This window comes from Parastagonospora nodorum (genome assembly GCF_000146915.1).
Source record: "Parastagonospora nodorum SN15 chromosome Unknown scaffold_8, whole genome shotgun sequence".
NCBI classification, from domain to species: domain Eukaryota; kingdom Fungi; phylum Ascomycota; class Dothideomycetes; order Pleosporales; family Phaeosphaeriaceae; genus Parastagonospora; species Parastagonospora nodorum.
Window position 1 is genome coordinate 327,516 of NW_001884556.1, and position 12,880 is coordinate 340,395.

The 12,880-nt window shown below is 51.8% G+C and overlaps 5 protein-coding genes across 5 annotated transcripts; 1 reads left to right on the forward strand and 4 right to left on the reverse strand.

Moving 5' to 3' along the window:
- Positions 1 to 196: 196 nt before the first annotated feature.
- On the reverse strand, positions 197 to 527 carry SNOG_05606 (hypothetical protein; the record flags this gene model as incomplete). Its single annotated transcript, XM_001795957.1, has 2 exons — positions 197 to 361; positions 426 to 527. 2 exons carry the CDS (start codon positions 525 to 527, stop codon positions 197 to 199), a joined length of 267 nt encoding a protein of 88 aa, XP_001796009.1.
- A 119-nt stretch (positions 528 to 646) lies between these two features.
- Positions 647 to 1,144, forward strand: SNOG_05607 (hypothetical protein; the record flags this gene model as incomplete). The annotated part of the gene is made up of 4 exons (XM_001795958.1): positions 647 to 691; positions 768 to 795; positions 832 to 906; positions 954 to 1,144. 4 exons carry the CDS (start codon positions 647 to 649, stop codon positions 1,142 to 1,144), a joined length of 339 nt encoding a protein of 112 aa, XP_001796010.1.
- Positions 1,145 to 1,627: 483 nt separating this feature from the next.
- On the reverse strand, positions 1,628 to 2,494 carry SNOG_05608 (hypothetical protein; the record flags this gene model as incomplete). The annotated part of the gene is made up of 3 exons (XM_001795959.1): positions 1,628 to 1,701; positions 1,861 to 2,239; positions 2,435 to 2,494. 3 exons carry the CDS (start codon positions 2,492 to 2,494, stop codon positions 1,628 to 1,630), a joined length of 513 nt encoding a protein of 170 aa, XP_001796011.1.
- Positions 2,495 to 3,034: 540 nt separating this feature from the next.
- On the reverse strand, positions 3,035 to 10,870 carry SNOG_05611 (hypothetical protein; the record flags this gene model as incomplete). The annotated part of the gene is made up of 7 exons (XM_001795960.1): positions 3,035 to 5,176; positions 5,200 to 5,287; positions 5,336 to 5,592; positions 5,899 to 8,674; positions 9,042 to 9,164; positions 9,306 to 9,845; positions 9,894 to 10,870. 7 exons carry the CDS (start codon positions 10,868 to 10,870, stop codon positions 3,035 to 3,037), a joined length of 6,903 nt encoding a protein of 2,300 aa, XP_001796012.1.
- Positions 10,871 to 11,259: 389 nt separating this feature from the next.
- Positions 11,260 to 12,614, reverse strand: SNOG_05612 (hypothetical protein). Its single transcript, XM_001795961.1, has 5 exons — positions 12,505 to 12,614; positions 12,213 to 12,336; positions 12,110 to 12,157; positions 11,826 to 12,053; positions 11,260 to 11,774 (listed from the first exon to the last, which is right to left on the reverse strand). Exons 1-5 carry the CDS (start codon positions 12,513 to 12,515, stop codon positions 11,580 to 11,582), a joined length of 606 nt encoding a protein of 201 aa, XP_001796013.1. The 5' UTR covers positions 12,516 to 12,614; the 3' UTR covers positions 11,260 to 11,579.
- Between the last annotated feature and the right edge of the window lie 266 nt (positions 12,615 to 12,880).

Sequence of the window (12,880 nt, forward strand, 5' to 3'; positions counted from 1 at the left end):
GCATCAAAACTATAACAAGACCGAGTTCAGAAGACGTGGGGTTTGATTTGCGTTGCGTATGAGCTCATATATATGAGGAAATGATAGGCTGTGTACTAAGATGAAAAGAGAACGCCATGTACGCGGACATTGTACAAAAACCTCCTTCGCATTCTCGTCCATCCTTCGCGTGTACTCATTAATCAGGTCATGGGCACTACGAGATCCTCCCAGTGCCATCCTGGTGCACATGGCTAGTGGCAATCTTCTTGATATTCTCATCTTTGAAGCGGATGGAGATGACCAGTTCGCTATCGTTTGGGTCGTCGTCGGACTTGTGCCACTTGCTTCCCTTGATCTCTGCATTTGTGATGTTTGGATTCTAGATCATGTAAGCAAGTCAATGGCTGAATCAGCCCTGCGTATCGACATAGTTCTTTCTCGACTTTTTCGCAGAATCCTTTGACTACTGGGAGAGTCTTGGAGTCGAGTTTCTCAAGGGTGACACTGCCGACGAATTTGATGAGTCTGCGGGACGTGGCTTGCATGTTGAAAGTTGCGATGATAGACTAGTAAAGTTCGGAGTGATAGTGAATGATGTTGTGATGTGCTTGGTAATGAATGCTGATCGATGAAGATGTGATAAGGCATGATTGATGTTTTCGAGATGGAGTGGGGCTCCAAGGTGGACATTTGGAGTGTCGCTACGTTAGTAAGTATTCAATCATATTGGGAAGAAGCCTCAATAGCTTACTTTTGATTAGGTGTGAGACTTGCTTGAAAATCAGCACCTATTTGACGCCTGTGACAACGAAGGTAAGTCATTAGGGACACATCATGTTTCCGAAATAGTCGCATACCTTGGAATGCCTCCACTTCAATACACGCAAAGCAACGATATAACAAAGAAGGTTTTCAACGAGCAAGGTAAGTCACTGAGATCGTCCCGATATAGACGCTGCTAAGTCGAACAGGACACTGGACGGGTAGTTCTAAGAGTGCGCATATCCATACGATCTCACTCGAGGATAGAATCTCAGTGCTTGAAGGAGAGGAAAGGAAATTGTTTCTCGACTTCATGCGATCGATGCTCAGACGTCGGCCGGAAGACAGGAAGTCTGCAACTGAACTTTTGAAACACCCATGGATAGCTGACGCTATGTAGTTATGATCACGATGGAACCATAATAGCGCTGCAAATTAACTCTCAAGGAGTTTTGATATCTCGTCTCACCAACACTGCTTATCTCACACCGTTTTCCAGGTTATATTGCTGCTGTGTGATCTTAGCTTTCACATACGACCATAGGGCGTTGAATACAAGGCTTCCCGTCCGCTCAGCCATATTTAAGCAGCGCACCGGCGGATTAGTAGTCAGGTGGGTGACCACTGGCGAATCCCCGCTGTTGTATGTTTTTGCCATTTCTTTTTGCTTGCCCACACCCAAGAAGTATAAGGTATCTTGGTGTGTGCATGTTCTATGTTTCCTCTTGGCAGGCTGGTCTATGGTGTAAGCGTTCCTTTCTACATGAGATGCTGTACGGCCTTTCGTTCAGAACAAGTTCATGGTACTAAAGCATATTATCCTTCTTTTGATGTTGAGTTGCATTTGTCTTTATTCCTGTGGCGGCTTCTTTGTTTAAATCATTTAAGATACATCGAATTCGTTGGCCTGACGCTCGTTTCCCACGTTAATTGAGCATAGTACCTTCAAGATTTTGTCTATACGAATCGATTCTACTCTCTACAAGACATTTCTATAACTGGAACTTTGCCACGTACATTCCTATTGCTAGGCAATATGTCCACTGAGAACCGGTTGGTCCCCTCACCCCGAGAGATTTATTTACACATATTTTGTATTATGTGTGATATTCTCACCGCGCAGTTCCACGGCTTCGACTGAGTGAGACATTGAAAACGCCGCAGGAAGCTCTGTCGGTTCTCCAATATCGCCTTGGTCCCTTTCAGGGGCATCTAGCGCTGCTTTTTTCTCGTAGTATGTGCCAGGTATGAACTTGGGCAGTTGGTCTTGTAGTGCTAGATCGGACGCCTGGTTGCGCTTCCGGCACCATCGCAGGAAGATCGAGGAGAGTATGACGACGAGGGCAGCGATTGACCCGACGACAATTCCAGCGATAGTACCGCCAGATAGGCTATTTCTCGATTGTGAAGAAGTCGATGCGCCGGCAGCAGTGTCGTGCGAAGATGTCCGCGCTGCAACGAAAGCAACAGTAGGACCCCCAATAACGTACGGAGACTGTTATTCCATGCTAACCGTGTATGTACCTGTAGTGCTTTCTTCCGAACGACAGTAGAGGGCAGTGACTTCGATCCGCCCAGCGTGACTGAAGCACAACTAGGGTGCGCTCTCGTTCCAAGAATAATTACTGCGCCGAAGTATTAGCATGCCTCGGGGTGGATACTTTGGTCGGTCTTGTATGGTGTTCAGTACCTTGAACAGCATATTGTTGTAGCAGAGTTTGTAGCTGCGGGTGTCCAAAATATGGGGCATTCTGTGATTGTTGTCGCAGGAGGGACACATGCCTTGTCGTCCGTGAGGGTCCTATCCGGGCATTGAGCACCGATACGTATACCAAGTCCACCTGTGTTCACGCCCAGACCCCACCATTGGTCTAAGCATGAAATGGGTGGGGTGAATTGTGATACCGAAGGAGTAGTCATGGCAAGTCTTTAGAACCGGAAATCAACGTGAAAGAAAAAGTATGTAGGAGGACTTAGGCGGGACAAAGGTCATAATAATGTGCAGATACAGACTGTTCCATTTTCTCTAGTTTTCGTTACCCAGCACAACCGCTGAGCCAAATCCTGGAGTGCAACACTTCCTTCAGCTACCCTACAGCATAACCTATCAGGCTCAAAGCGTACGACAGGACCAATCCTAATGCTTGGCTCACAAGATGCCTGTACTCAAGCCTTACTACACGACGTAATCCACAAGCAACGGCGGTAATCTACCGATTGAGACTGGATAGCAATAAACAAGCACAAACACTGTCCTGCAGAATGGATGATTGATTTTCACTTCCAACGGCTAGGCTAGCAGCGCAAACAGCAAATACGTCTTCTTCGCATACTCGCCCGCGTTCTTCTTGAGCCTCTTAACCCCCTCCTCATCCAAATCAACGTCGACCTTCTCCACCAAGACTTCCAGCCCATCTTTCCCATCCTCTGTAGTGCTTGTAAAGCGCTGGATAAACAGCGCATCGAAAAGCACCTGCTTGAGTCGCCGCTGCTGTACTTCAACACGTGCAGAATCGTCGTCAGCATCGGCTTCCTCGTTTTCTTCATCCTCCTCCTCTGTCTTCGTCTTCCCTTCCGCGCTCTTCTTAACATCTTCAACAAAGCCCTCCAAAACCCCTCTGACCCCCTCCGCAACCTTCTTCTTCAACACACGCGTACACTCCGCCGCCCAGAGATCACTCCCAATCTCTGCCATATGCCTATTCACCTCCCTCAGAAACCTGAACGTACTAGGCGACGGCTGCCCAGGGAGCGCGGGATTGCCCTCCCACAAGATGTGATTGTTCGATGACAAAGTCAGAGATTTCGCTAGCGAAGCCTGATACGCTTGGATCGTCGGGGACGTGATACTCAACGTCAAGACTGCGCGGAGGTGTTGTAAAGTCTCGTTATCGAACGGGGATGCGAGTGCGCTTGCTTTGTCGTGGAGTTTCAAGCGCGGTATGCGATCGCTGATTTCGCGGGCTATGCGTGTGGCGAAAACGGCTTTATGTATTGCATCCCCGTCGCTGCCAATCTTCTCGCTCACCAATTTTGCAAAGCTTGATCCAAAATTCTGCAGCGCTTCGCGGAGCGCTTCTTGCGTGACGTCTTCGAGTAATCGTGGATCGTCGTCGCTGAGCAGTGTCTGCTTTGAGTCGCCCAGGTCAGAGTCGGAGTCGGAGTCGACGTCGTCTGCGAAGGTGTCGTCCCAGCGTGCTTCTTTCATGCTTTTGACTATGCCTTTGACTTCGAGGACTGAATCCATCCACATGTCGAATGCGGCTGTGAGGCCGTTTACATGCTGGTCGCGGCCCTGGTAGGTGTTGAGGATGGTGCTTTTGAACTTCTCGGCGCCGTTGCTTAGGTCTGAACTTTTTTCTGTTGTGTGCCATAGGGAGGCGGGAGAGGAATCAGATGATGTGCGGTCGTCTACTCGAGTTGCCAACTCCGAGACTACACTTTGCAATCCCTGTGTGCGCGCACGAACGATACTTTCCAGCTTCTCGTTCATTGTGTCACGCAGGTCGTCGAGCACGTTGGCAGACTTGACGCCCGCCATGCGCGAGCCAGACAGAATCCACGTCTCAATCAGCTCCTGTCGCAAGTGCGCTACTTCTTTGAGGCGATCTTCTCCATCGAGCGCCTTCTTGATGCCTTTCAGGAACGCAGCAATCGCATCTTTCGACCAACGATGTAGAATCTTCTCCGCCTCGGGTCTTTGTAGCTCATCGTGGCGTGGCCAGGGCGTATAATTCCGCGCTTCGTCCCCAATCCAACGATCATGCACATCCAGATTCAACTCGTAAAGCCCTCGGACATCCGCATCCTGAATCAAAGGATGTGCCTTCAACTTCGCCAACGCATCAGCCAGCCGTCGCGGGAAGATGGTCTGCGTGTCGAGACACGTCTGTATGCACAGCTTCAGCGCAGTGATTCCATGCCTCGCCAGCTCATCATCCGCCCTCTTGAGCCCCCCAACCACCTTCTCCAAGCGCACCTTGTGAAAATGCAGCAAAACATCTGACGGCGCCGAACTCGTCGCCAGCGCGTACGCGCACATACTCTCGACCAACCCCCCCGTTTCCCCCGCCGTGCTCGCAAGCCGCTTATCAATCCTCCTCAACAGCTTGCGCCGCATCGACAGCACCTTCTCCCACAACTGATCGACAATCGGCGGTTTATTCTCCGCCTGACCCAGCGCCTTATGCAGCAGTCTTGAGATAACGAGTATCTTCGCAATAAGCAAATACGAGCCCTCTCTCTTCATCAACCTTGCCATGATGACCGGCGCATTGCGCAGCACCGCCAGCTGTGATGCAAAGGTATATCGCAGCACGTCTGTGTCTTGCGTCAACACTCTGCGCGTCCTCAAAGCGGCGGCAAGGACTGACCGTGACTGCGCGCATGCGAATCCATTTTGACCGCGTTGTTCGATATGCGCTCCACGCCTCTGGAGTTGCAGCTCTGGCCTACTCTTGCAAGCTTGGCTTCGACCTGCTGCATTTGCACTTCCATGTCGATGATTGTTTCGGCCGTGGCGAGGAGGTTGCGGTAGCTCGTTCTGAAGCATTGTCAGTATCTATCATACATGGTGTGGTGGCTTTCCTACCCCACGAGCGACCGCAGCTTCTCGCGATTCTCGTCGGCATTGTTGCGGAGCTGCCGTTCGAGCTTGCGGACTATGGGAATGGGGTATTGGAATGCATCTTCCCAGCTTTGGAAGGTTCGAGGGTCAGGCGCCTCTGTCGCCATTGCGATTGCGGGGTCGTAAGTGTGGTTGTTGCGGTCGTCGAAGCTGTGTACCTGGACGCGCATCGCCGGTAACACGTCTCCACCAAATGCTCGCTTAGTCATCTTACACCTCCACTACAACTCTATACATAGAACCAGTCTGGAACGTGTAGATCTGTATCTTATACGGCTCTAATGGCCTAGTTCAGTGGAGATAGTCAACTTCATACATGTTGGTAGATGTTCTGACGTGCCGATTGAACAGCAACAATATAATCTATTCGGTGTTGAACCTATGCATACTTCTAACAAAATTCTAAATTTGGTATCACTGGTAAAATCTCTCGTCATCCCTCTTGATCACTCAACCCCTTCAGCCTCTTCAGCCCCTTCAGCAGGTGGAGCTCCTCTCCTGCGCAACTCAGCTTCAAGCGCCCTCACCATCATCTGCGCATCGTCAAGACTCAAATCATCTATGTCTGCCGGGTCTCCTATCGCTCGCAGACCCGCCAGGAGCTCGGAAAACTCTGGACTAATTGGCTCTTCGATGACGATCCTCTTGGCCTTCAGCGGAGGCTTGGGAGGTGGCAGATGCCTGAATGCGCGCGAGGTGCTCTGGAACTTGGCGAGCATCTCTTCATGCTCGCCTTCAGGCGTACTCTGGCTAGTAATCGCGCCTCCAGCACCGATACGCCAGAGATCGACCTTGTTGTTGTCGTCTGGATTGTCGATCTTGACAGCGGTGCGAATCACAACGCTGAAGTCGCCTCCGCCTCCGACATCTAGATATCCGAGCACACCAGAATAGATGCCGCGCCTCACGCCCTCTTCTTGCTTCAGCAGGATCTCGCAAGATCGCTTTTTCGGTGCGCCAGTCATGCTGCCTGGCGGTAGGCTCTCGACAAAGGCGTCAAAGCCTAGGTATGGGACTTCTTGGCCGACGGGGGCGATGCGCTCGGTCGGCTCTTGCCACTCTTCGGGTGTGTTTGCCTTGCGAACCCCACTAGGCACTGCATCCACAACAGAGACAAGTTGCCAAAGTGTCTCATACTCCTCGACCTCCATCAATTGGCTGACTCGTACGTTCTTAGAGCCGTAGACACCATGAAGCTGATGTCGAGTCAAGTCGACAATCATGAGGTTCTCCGCGCGTTCTTTGGAAGAAGATAAAATCGCGTGCGCCATCTCCTGCGTAACGCCTGGCTTCTTTTGTACTGTGCCCTTGATTGGCCGACACTGTGCCGTCTGAGATCGGTCCCAGCTGATGTACCGCTCCGGAGAAGAGCTGAGGATATGTACATTGTGCATCCTCATGTACGCGCTGAATGGGGCAGGGTTTTGTCCAGTGAGGCGTCTATACATCTTCCAAGAATGCTCGTTGTCCTCCGACTGCGATATTCTGCTAGCTATCGAGGTACGAGCGCGGATACAGTTGCATGTGGTAAGACAGAGCTCGTAGCTTTGGCCATCAGCTATGGCGTCCTGACATGAGCGCACCTTGTCACAGTACTTGTCGGCGCTGACCATGAGTTGATCACATGAATCAATATACTGAAACATGATGCCCTGCTCGTCGAAAGGATTCTTTACGTTTCTGTTGGCAACGGGCGAGGAGCTTGGAGTCGACTCCAGTGACTTATAAGCGGCGGCTTCGTAGATCTTTTGTTGTATTTCTTCTACCCATTCCTCGTCGTCGGTCCCACGAATGCTTTGGACGTAGACTTTCTTGACTTGATGGTCAAATACAATGCTTCGTGTGACGTACGCAAAGCAGATATCCGGGTATCCTGCTGGGTCGACTTCGACGTTGATGGTCTCCAGTCCGGCTTCGTATGATGCATACCCCATGAGTCCTCCCCAGAATGGAGCCCAGGTAGATGTACGAGGTGGTGTCGAGGGTTGCAAGCTCTTCATGACCTCTTTGATGTATGGCCAGGGGTCCGCCACAGTCCATTCAGTATGCAATTCATCGTGTCCATCTCTGAGCTGCATCAATCTTATGTTGGCATAGTAATGTAGTCGCAAAGTTTCCCCAGGAATGATCAGCCCAATGATGCTGTATCTTCCCGTGCCGATTGCCATGGGCATTAGGTTGGACTGCAACCCTGACTCTAGAACTATAGCCTCATGCCTCGGGATGTCGAGAAGTTCGCATACGTCGGCGACAGTGAGCCTTCCACTTCCCGTTGTGAGGCAATGAACAGTACTTGGTGGGAGATCGGGAAGTAAATGCCCGTCGCCGTGAGCCACCAAGGACGCCAGCTCATGGGGAGCAATCGTATCGCTATCAAGGGACTGGATGGCCGATCCACGCCTGTAATTAGGCTTTACTGGCCCACCCTGTATGCCTAGCTCGCGGCGTATTTCTTTGAAGGTGACAGGCATGGAGGGATGTGAGTCAAGGGAAGTCTTGGGTGCAATATGTCTAAACATGCGCTTCCTCTTCCAGGCTTGCACGTCTTCCCACCAATTTTTAATGAGACGTGTACCCTCAGCATTTGTACAGATGGACTCCGGGTGGAATTGGACACCCCAGAATGGCTTGAGCACGTGCTTAACGCCCATGAGTACTGCGCCGTTGAGCTCGCTATCAAAATCCCAAGCTAATGGTTCCAGGTGTGGACAGCGTTTGGTCGGCTCCCAGAGTTGCGCCGGGTATTTGACAGCTCGCTTGGTCTGGATTGGATGGTTGAGCTTCACCTGCAAGGAGTGGTATTGTGTCGCCAGCAATTGCTCAACATTTCGGAAAATGCTTTGACCCTCGTGCAAGACTGCGGATATGATTCCGTGCTTTGGTTCGTTCAGCTTTTCGATGTCCGCACCAAACGCAAGGCAGAGCGATTGGAAGCCCAGACATATTCCCAGTACAGGTACAAGATCCTCATCTTGAAGCAACCAGAGCTCTTTCATGAGGCCGACATCTGTGTTGCATTTGGCCCAGCCTGGTCCAGGACCAGCAATGACTGCATCGAATTCCTTCAAATATTCCCGAAAGGCACCCGTGCTCTTTGCATCCTGGCTCCCCACGAAGTTCGGGTCATCAATGTAAATTTTGACAACTTCCGCATCCACGTTCTGTTCGACCAAGGCAACGATATTGTTTGAGAAGGAGTCGTATGCGTCCAAGAACAAAATCTTGGGTTGCTGAGTCAGAATCGCGGGCGCCATCGGTCGGATTTGTTTTAGCAAGGATCGATCCAGAAGGTTGGAGATGAGCCTGAAAGGCTCGTATACGTGTCTGTGTATCTACAGATGTCTTCTCGATGTAGCCGGTGTAATGTTCGAGTGTAGATGGCTCGTCGTCGGTCGTCACGAGAAAAGTCGGAGGTTTGTCCGTAGGGCTGATTCGCCGAGGTCGCCGCGATAAGACCTGATTATCGCCGTCGGAAGCCGGGATCCGATCTGTCTCAGACGTCAAGTGTGCACGAAGTTGAAAAAAGTAATGTGAATCAATTCTAACGCGATCGGACTGACTTGCGCGCCTCAAAGTAGGATGCTCAAGGTAATGAGCGATAGCTGTGATTTATCGCGACACCCCCAAGGGTCCAATGCATATGCAGGGACCCAGAGGCTAGACCTCTCACGGCGCGCGGCGACCCCAGCCCGAGCCGATCATTCCCCATCCCACAGTGTGCGACATGTCGAGAGGCATGGATGGACACGCTCTGACCCGCTTCGCCGTGGAACAGCCTTTTGCCACCTCCTGTCTGCCCAAAGTAGGGCCGCATACTCGGTCTCTATGTGGAATCTGGTTTTCCGTGAGGCTACACAAGATGTCTGAACACGATCTAGTTGATAGAAGAATGCGAGTCGACGCCCTGTCTATTAGTTGCCACGTAGGCTATAACCTAACCGTGCCTTCGACAACAGCTTGGTCTGAAGTGAAGCCTGGGTCAGGAGTTGGAGCCTCAGGCGTATTTTCACGATTGCCAGTCTCGTCGCTCGAATCACCGCTCTCTTCAAGTGGCCCATCCTTGCGTGGGTGCACCTTCCCACCAAAGAATGCCAGTAGCATTACATCATACGCAGCTTTCAAAGAGCCTGCTACAACAAATGCTACCCAGAAGTGACCACGGCCAGCCAGAACGCCCGTCAGAGACGGACCTGAGCTTTGTGCCAGCGTCTTGAGTATATTAACCACGCCCATGACCGCTGTCCGCTCTTCGGGCAGGACAATGAGTGACAAAAATGCTGAGCGCGGTGCTTGATCCATCGAGTTCAGCACTGATCTGCCTACGAGAAGGCAAATCGTCAATGGCAGACCAGAGGGCACAGGAACCAGGCCTAGAAAGATAGAGCTTGGGAGATGGGTCACGACCATTGCTTGTATGAGGCCGAGGCGCCTGGCTAGAGATGCGGCAAATACGTTACCAATCGTAGAGACAAACCTGGTTTTATGTCAGCGAATGTAGTCTTTACGCACTTGTCGAACATACCATGTAGCGGACATGATTCCACCAAGTTTGCCCTTTGCAAGATCAAACTTTCTCTCCATGTAGTAGTTGATCAAAGAGAACGGAACCATGCCACTGCCAAGCGAGTCGAAGAAGAACAGGCTGCACAGCTTGAACAAGACTCCACGGCTAGGTTTCGAAATGGTGCTGATCGAACTCCACATCTTCTTGGGCTTCTTTACCGGAGTAGCGACCTGGGAATCGGCTTCATCACCATCCGGGCCATCTGTACTATTGAGGAGCGGCTCCGTCTCATCACTTTCCTTGGGCTGATTTGACCTGTGGTCGGCATGTTCGCAATGTCGACTTAGAAGTAGAGTCATGAGAGCCTTGACACAGCCGACGCCGGTGTATATCCAAAAGATGGCGCGATATGCATCCAGATCGGTCCACCCCGGTTTGGCCTGTAGATGATCCACGGCCGTTCCGCCGACTACGAGGCCGGTAGACGTGCCGAGTACCGCCAGCACCACGTACCAAGTGTATACATCAGAGCGTTGAGCCTCCGGCACCAAATGTGCCAACGTAGATTCCTCCACCGCTCTAAACGGCCCAATCTCATTCCCACTGGGGCTGATGACACCGATGATTGCAGCCATAAGTAGGTAGACATAGTTGCTTGTCGTCGCGAATATCGCACCCGATGCAGCCATGGCAATCGCTCCGAACAAAAGTATCGTCCTGCGTCCAACCGAGTCCGCGACCAGCGTCAGAAGAAGACTGATCAAGACATCGCCGAGTAGCGTCAGTGTCATGAATAGTCCAATTTGTTCGTCCGTGAAGCCGAGTTCTTGGAAGTAGAGAGCCAGGATTAGCGCGACTGCACCGTAGGCTGTCAGCCGGACGTAACGCGCCAGAATAAGAATGTAAACGTCCTTTCCGGCGGTCTTCATTGTTGCCAGACCAAGCTCGTTCGATAGCCATCGTGTCGCTTTGAGGGATCCGTTTCGGATGGACATTCTTGGGTAGATTGAGATTGCAGTCGGTGTCTTTCAAGAAGCAGAGGGAGGTGACTCGGGATTAGCAGAACGGCAGGCGGATCGTTGGCGTGGGATCAGGCCCGCAGGCAATGCGTGACGCGGTGCCGCAATCGCGCCAAACAAATGTTCGCGAGGCTTGTGCACTGCCATGTTGTGTTTGTGATGCTGGTGCCTAGCCAGTGCCAGGATCGCTACGACATTGTACGTCCGCGCGTTACCTCGGCCTATTCAAGCTGGAGCAACAAGACGCAGGGCGTGTGGAATAAGAAAACAAAATTTCTTGGTGTTAGAGCAACGATTCAGCATTGATTATTCTGATGCATACTTGGTCACATAGAGAAAGTCACGGGTCTTGGGTGAACGAACCCTTACGAAAAAGATATAATAGCCTGCCAACACCTAGACACACAAAAAGGAGACTCTAACGAACCTCGACCAGTCCAATGCACAATCTAGAAAATCCAACAAGTGTTCCCCTTCTGGTTCAGGCTGCGCCATACAAGTAGGACCAGGAGATGCGACATGGGTAGACATGAAGAGTCGTTGAAAAGAAGCCATAGCCATAACCATGAGCATTAAGTTATCGTTACCAAAGTCACAGAATGGGAACGCAGACACCCACGCCGTATGTTGCTCGTCTTGATCACCGCTTGAATTCCAGCACACCACTGTTCGTCGTAGCAACACTCTAGCAGCAGCCGCCTCCAGATCCGCTCTGCACACCCTGTCCTTGCCCGATCGGGACGGTTGGCTTGGTGTTGGCGGTTGTGGTGCCCATGCGCTCCTTGATTTGACGGGCCATGGTCAAGAAAGCTTGCTCTACATTGGTGGCGCTCTTTGCGGAAGTCTCGAGGAATGGGATACCGAGGCTGTCTGCGAACTCCTGTTGTGTGTGTTAGACATGTACGGGAATCTGTGGGGTGGTGCATCCTACCTTTGCTACGGTGTACTCGACCACCTTCTTGTCTGCCATATCGGACTTGTTGCCCACCAACAGCTTGTTGACACCCTCGGTGGCGTATCGGTCAATTTCTTGCAGCCACTGCTTCACGTTGTTGAACGAGTCCATGTCGGTGACATCGTAGACGACGCAGATGCCGTGGGCACCGCGGTAGTACGAGGATGTGATGGTTCGGAAGCGCTCTTGACCAGCGGTATCCCACTACGGCTAGTATTAGCAGCCTGTCGCAGAAAGTTGTTGCAGCGTCCAAGACATACAATCTGTAGCTTCACCGTCTTGCCATCGAGTTCGATGGTTCGGATTTTCTAGCTTGTGTTAGCCTGTTGCCGGGCATGGCCAGGAGGCTGCTGGTGCACGCACGAAGTCGACACCGATGGTCGAGATGTAGCTCTCTGTGTATGTGTCGTCGGCAAAACGAAGCAGCAAGCACGACTTTCCGACGCCAGAGTCTCCGATGAGCAGAAGCTTGAAGAGGTAATCGTATCTGTCGTGAGAGAGCGGTCAGCGAGTGCCTACAGCGAGGGCTTGGGGGCCACAGGGCGATGGGGGGTTCGTATAAGTGACTCTGCAAGCACTCGGATTAGCACATCTTCAGTCATGTATGCCATGGCATCGCTCCCCGGCTTGTGGCGGTGGGGAGGTTACGTACTACTCAGGATTCATGTTGGCGGTCGAGAACGGGGTGTGATAAAGGTGGAGCTGTTGAATGTGTTGCTAGGTGATACCTGGGGGTATAAGTTGAGGGTATCGCGGGGTGCTGGGGTGGAGGGTGTTAAGTACAAAGGTCGATGGTTGTCCCTGGAGTGCTTCTGCGCAACATTGCTTGGCGGCCCCGACTGAGGGTCACAAGTTCGCCCGTTGGTCCCGTTGCACTCAACCAACATCACATTCACTACCGCCGTCTGCTGCCTAGCTCACTCTGGCAAGGCGGTGTACAAGTCTTCTGACGTATGCGTTCCACATCGTCCACTATACATCATCCCCAATAGTGCACCAACTTGCACTGCAGGCACGAGGGAGCACATCTG

Coding starts and splice junctions, on each gene's coding strand:
- SNOG_05612 (XM_001795961.1), bottom strand. Junction 12,054..12,109: donor AGACGGTGAAGCTACAGATT/GTATGTCTTGGA, acceptor TACTAGCCGTAG/TGGGATACCGCTGGTCAAGA. Junction 11,775..11,825: donor TCGAGTACACCGTAGCAAAG/GTAGGATGCACC, acceptor CACACACAACAG/GAGTTCGCAGACAGCCTCGG.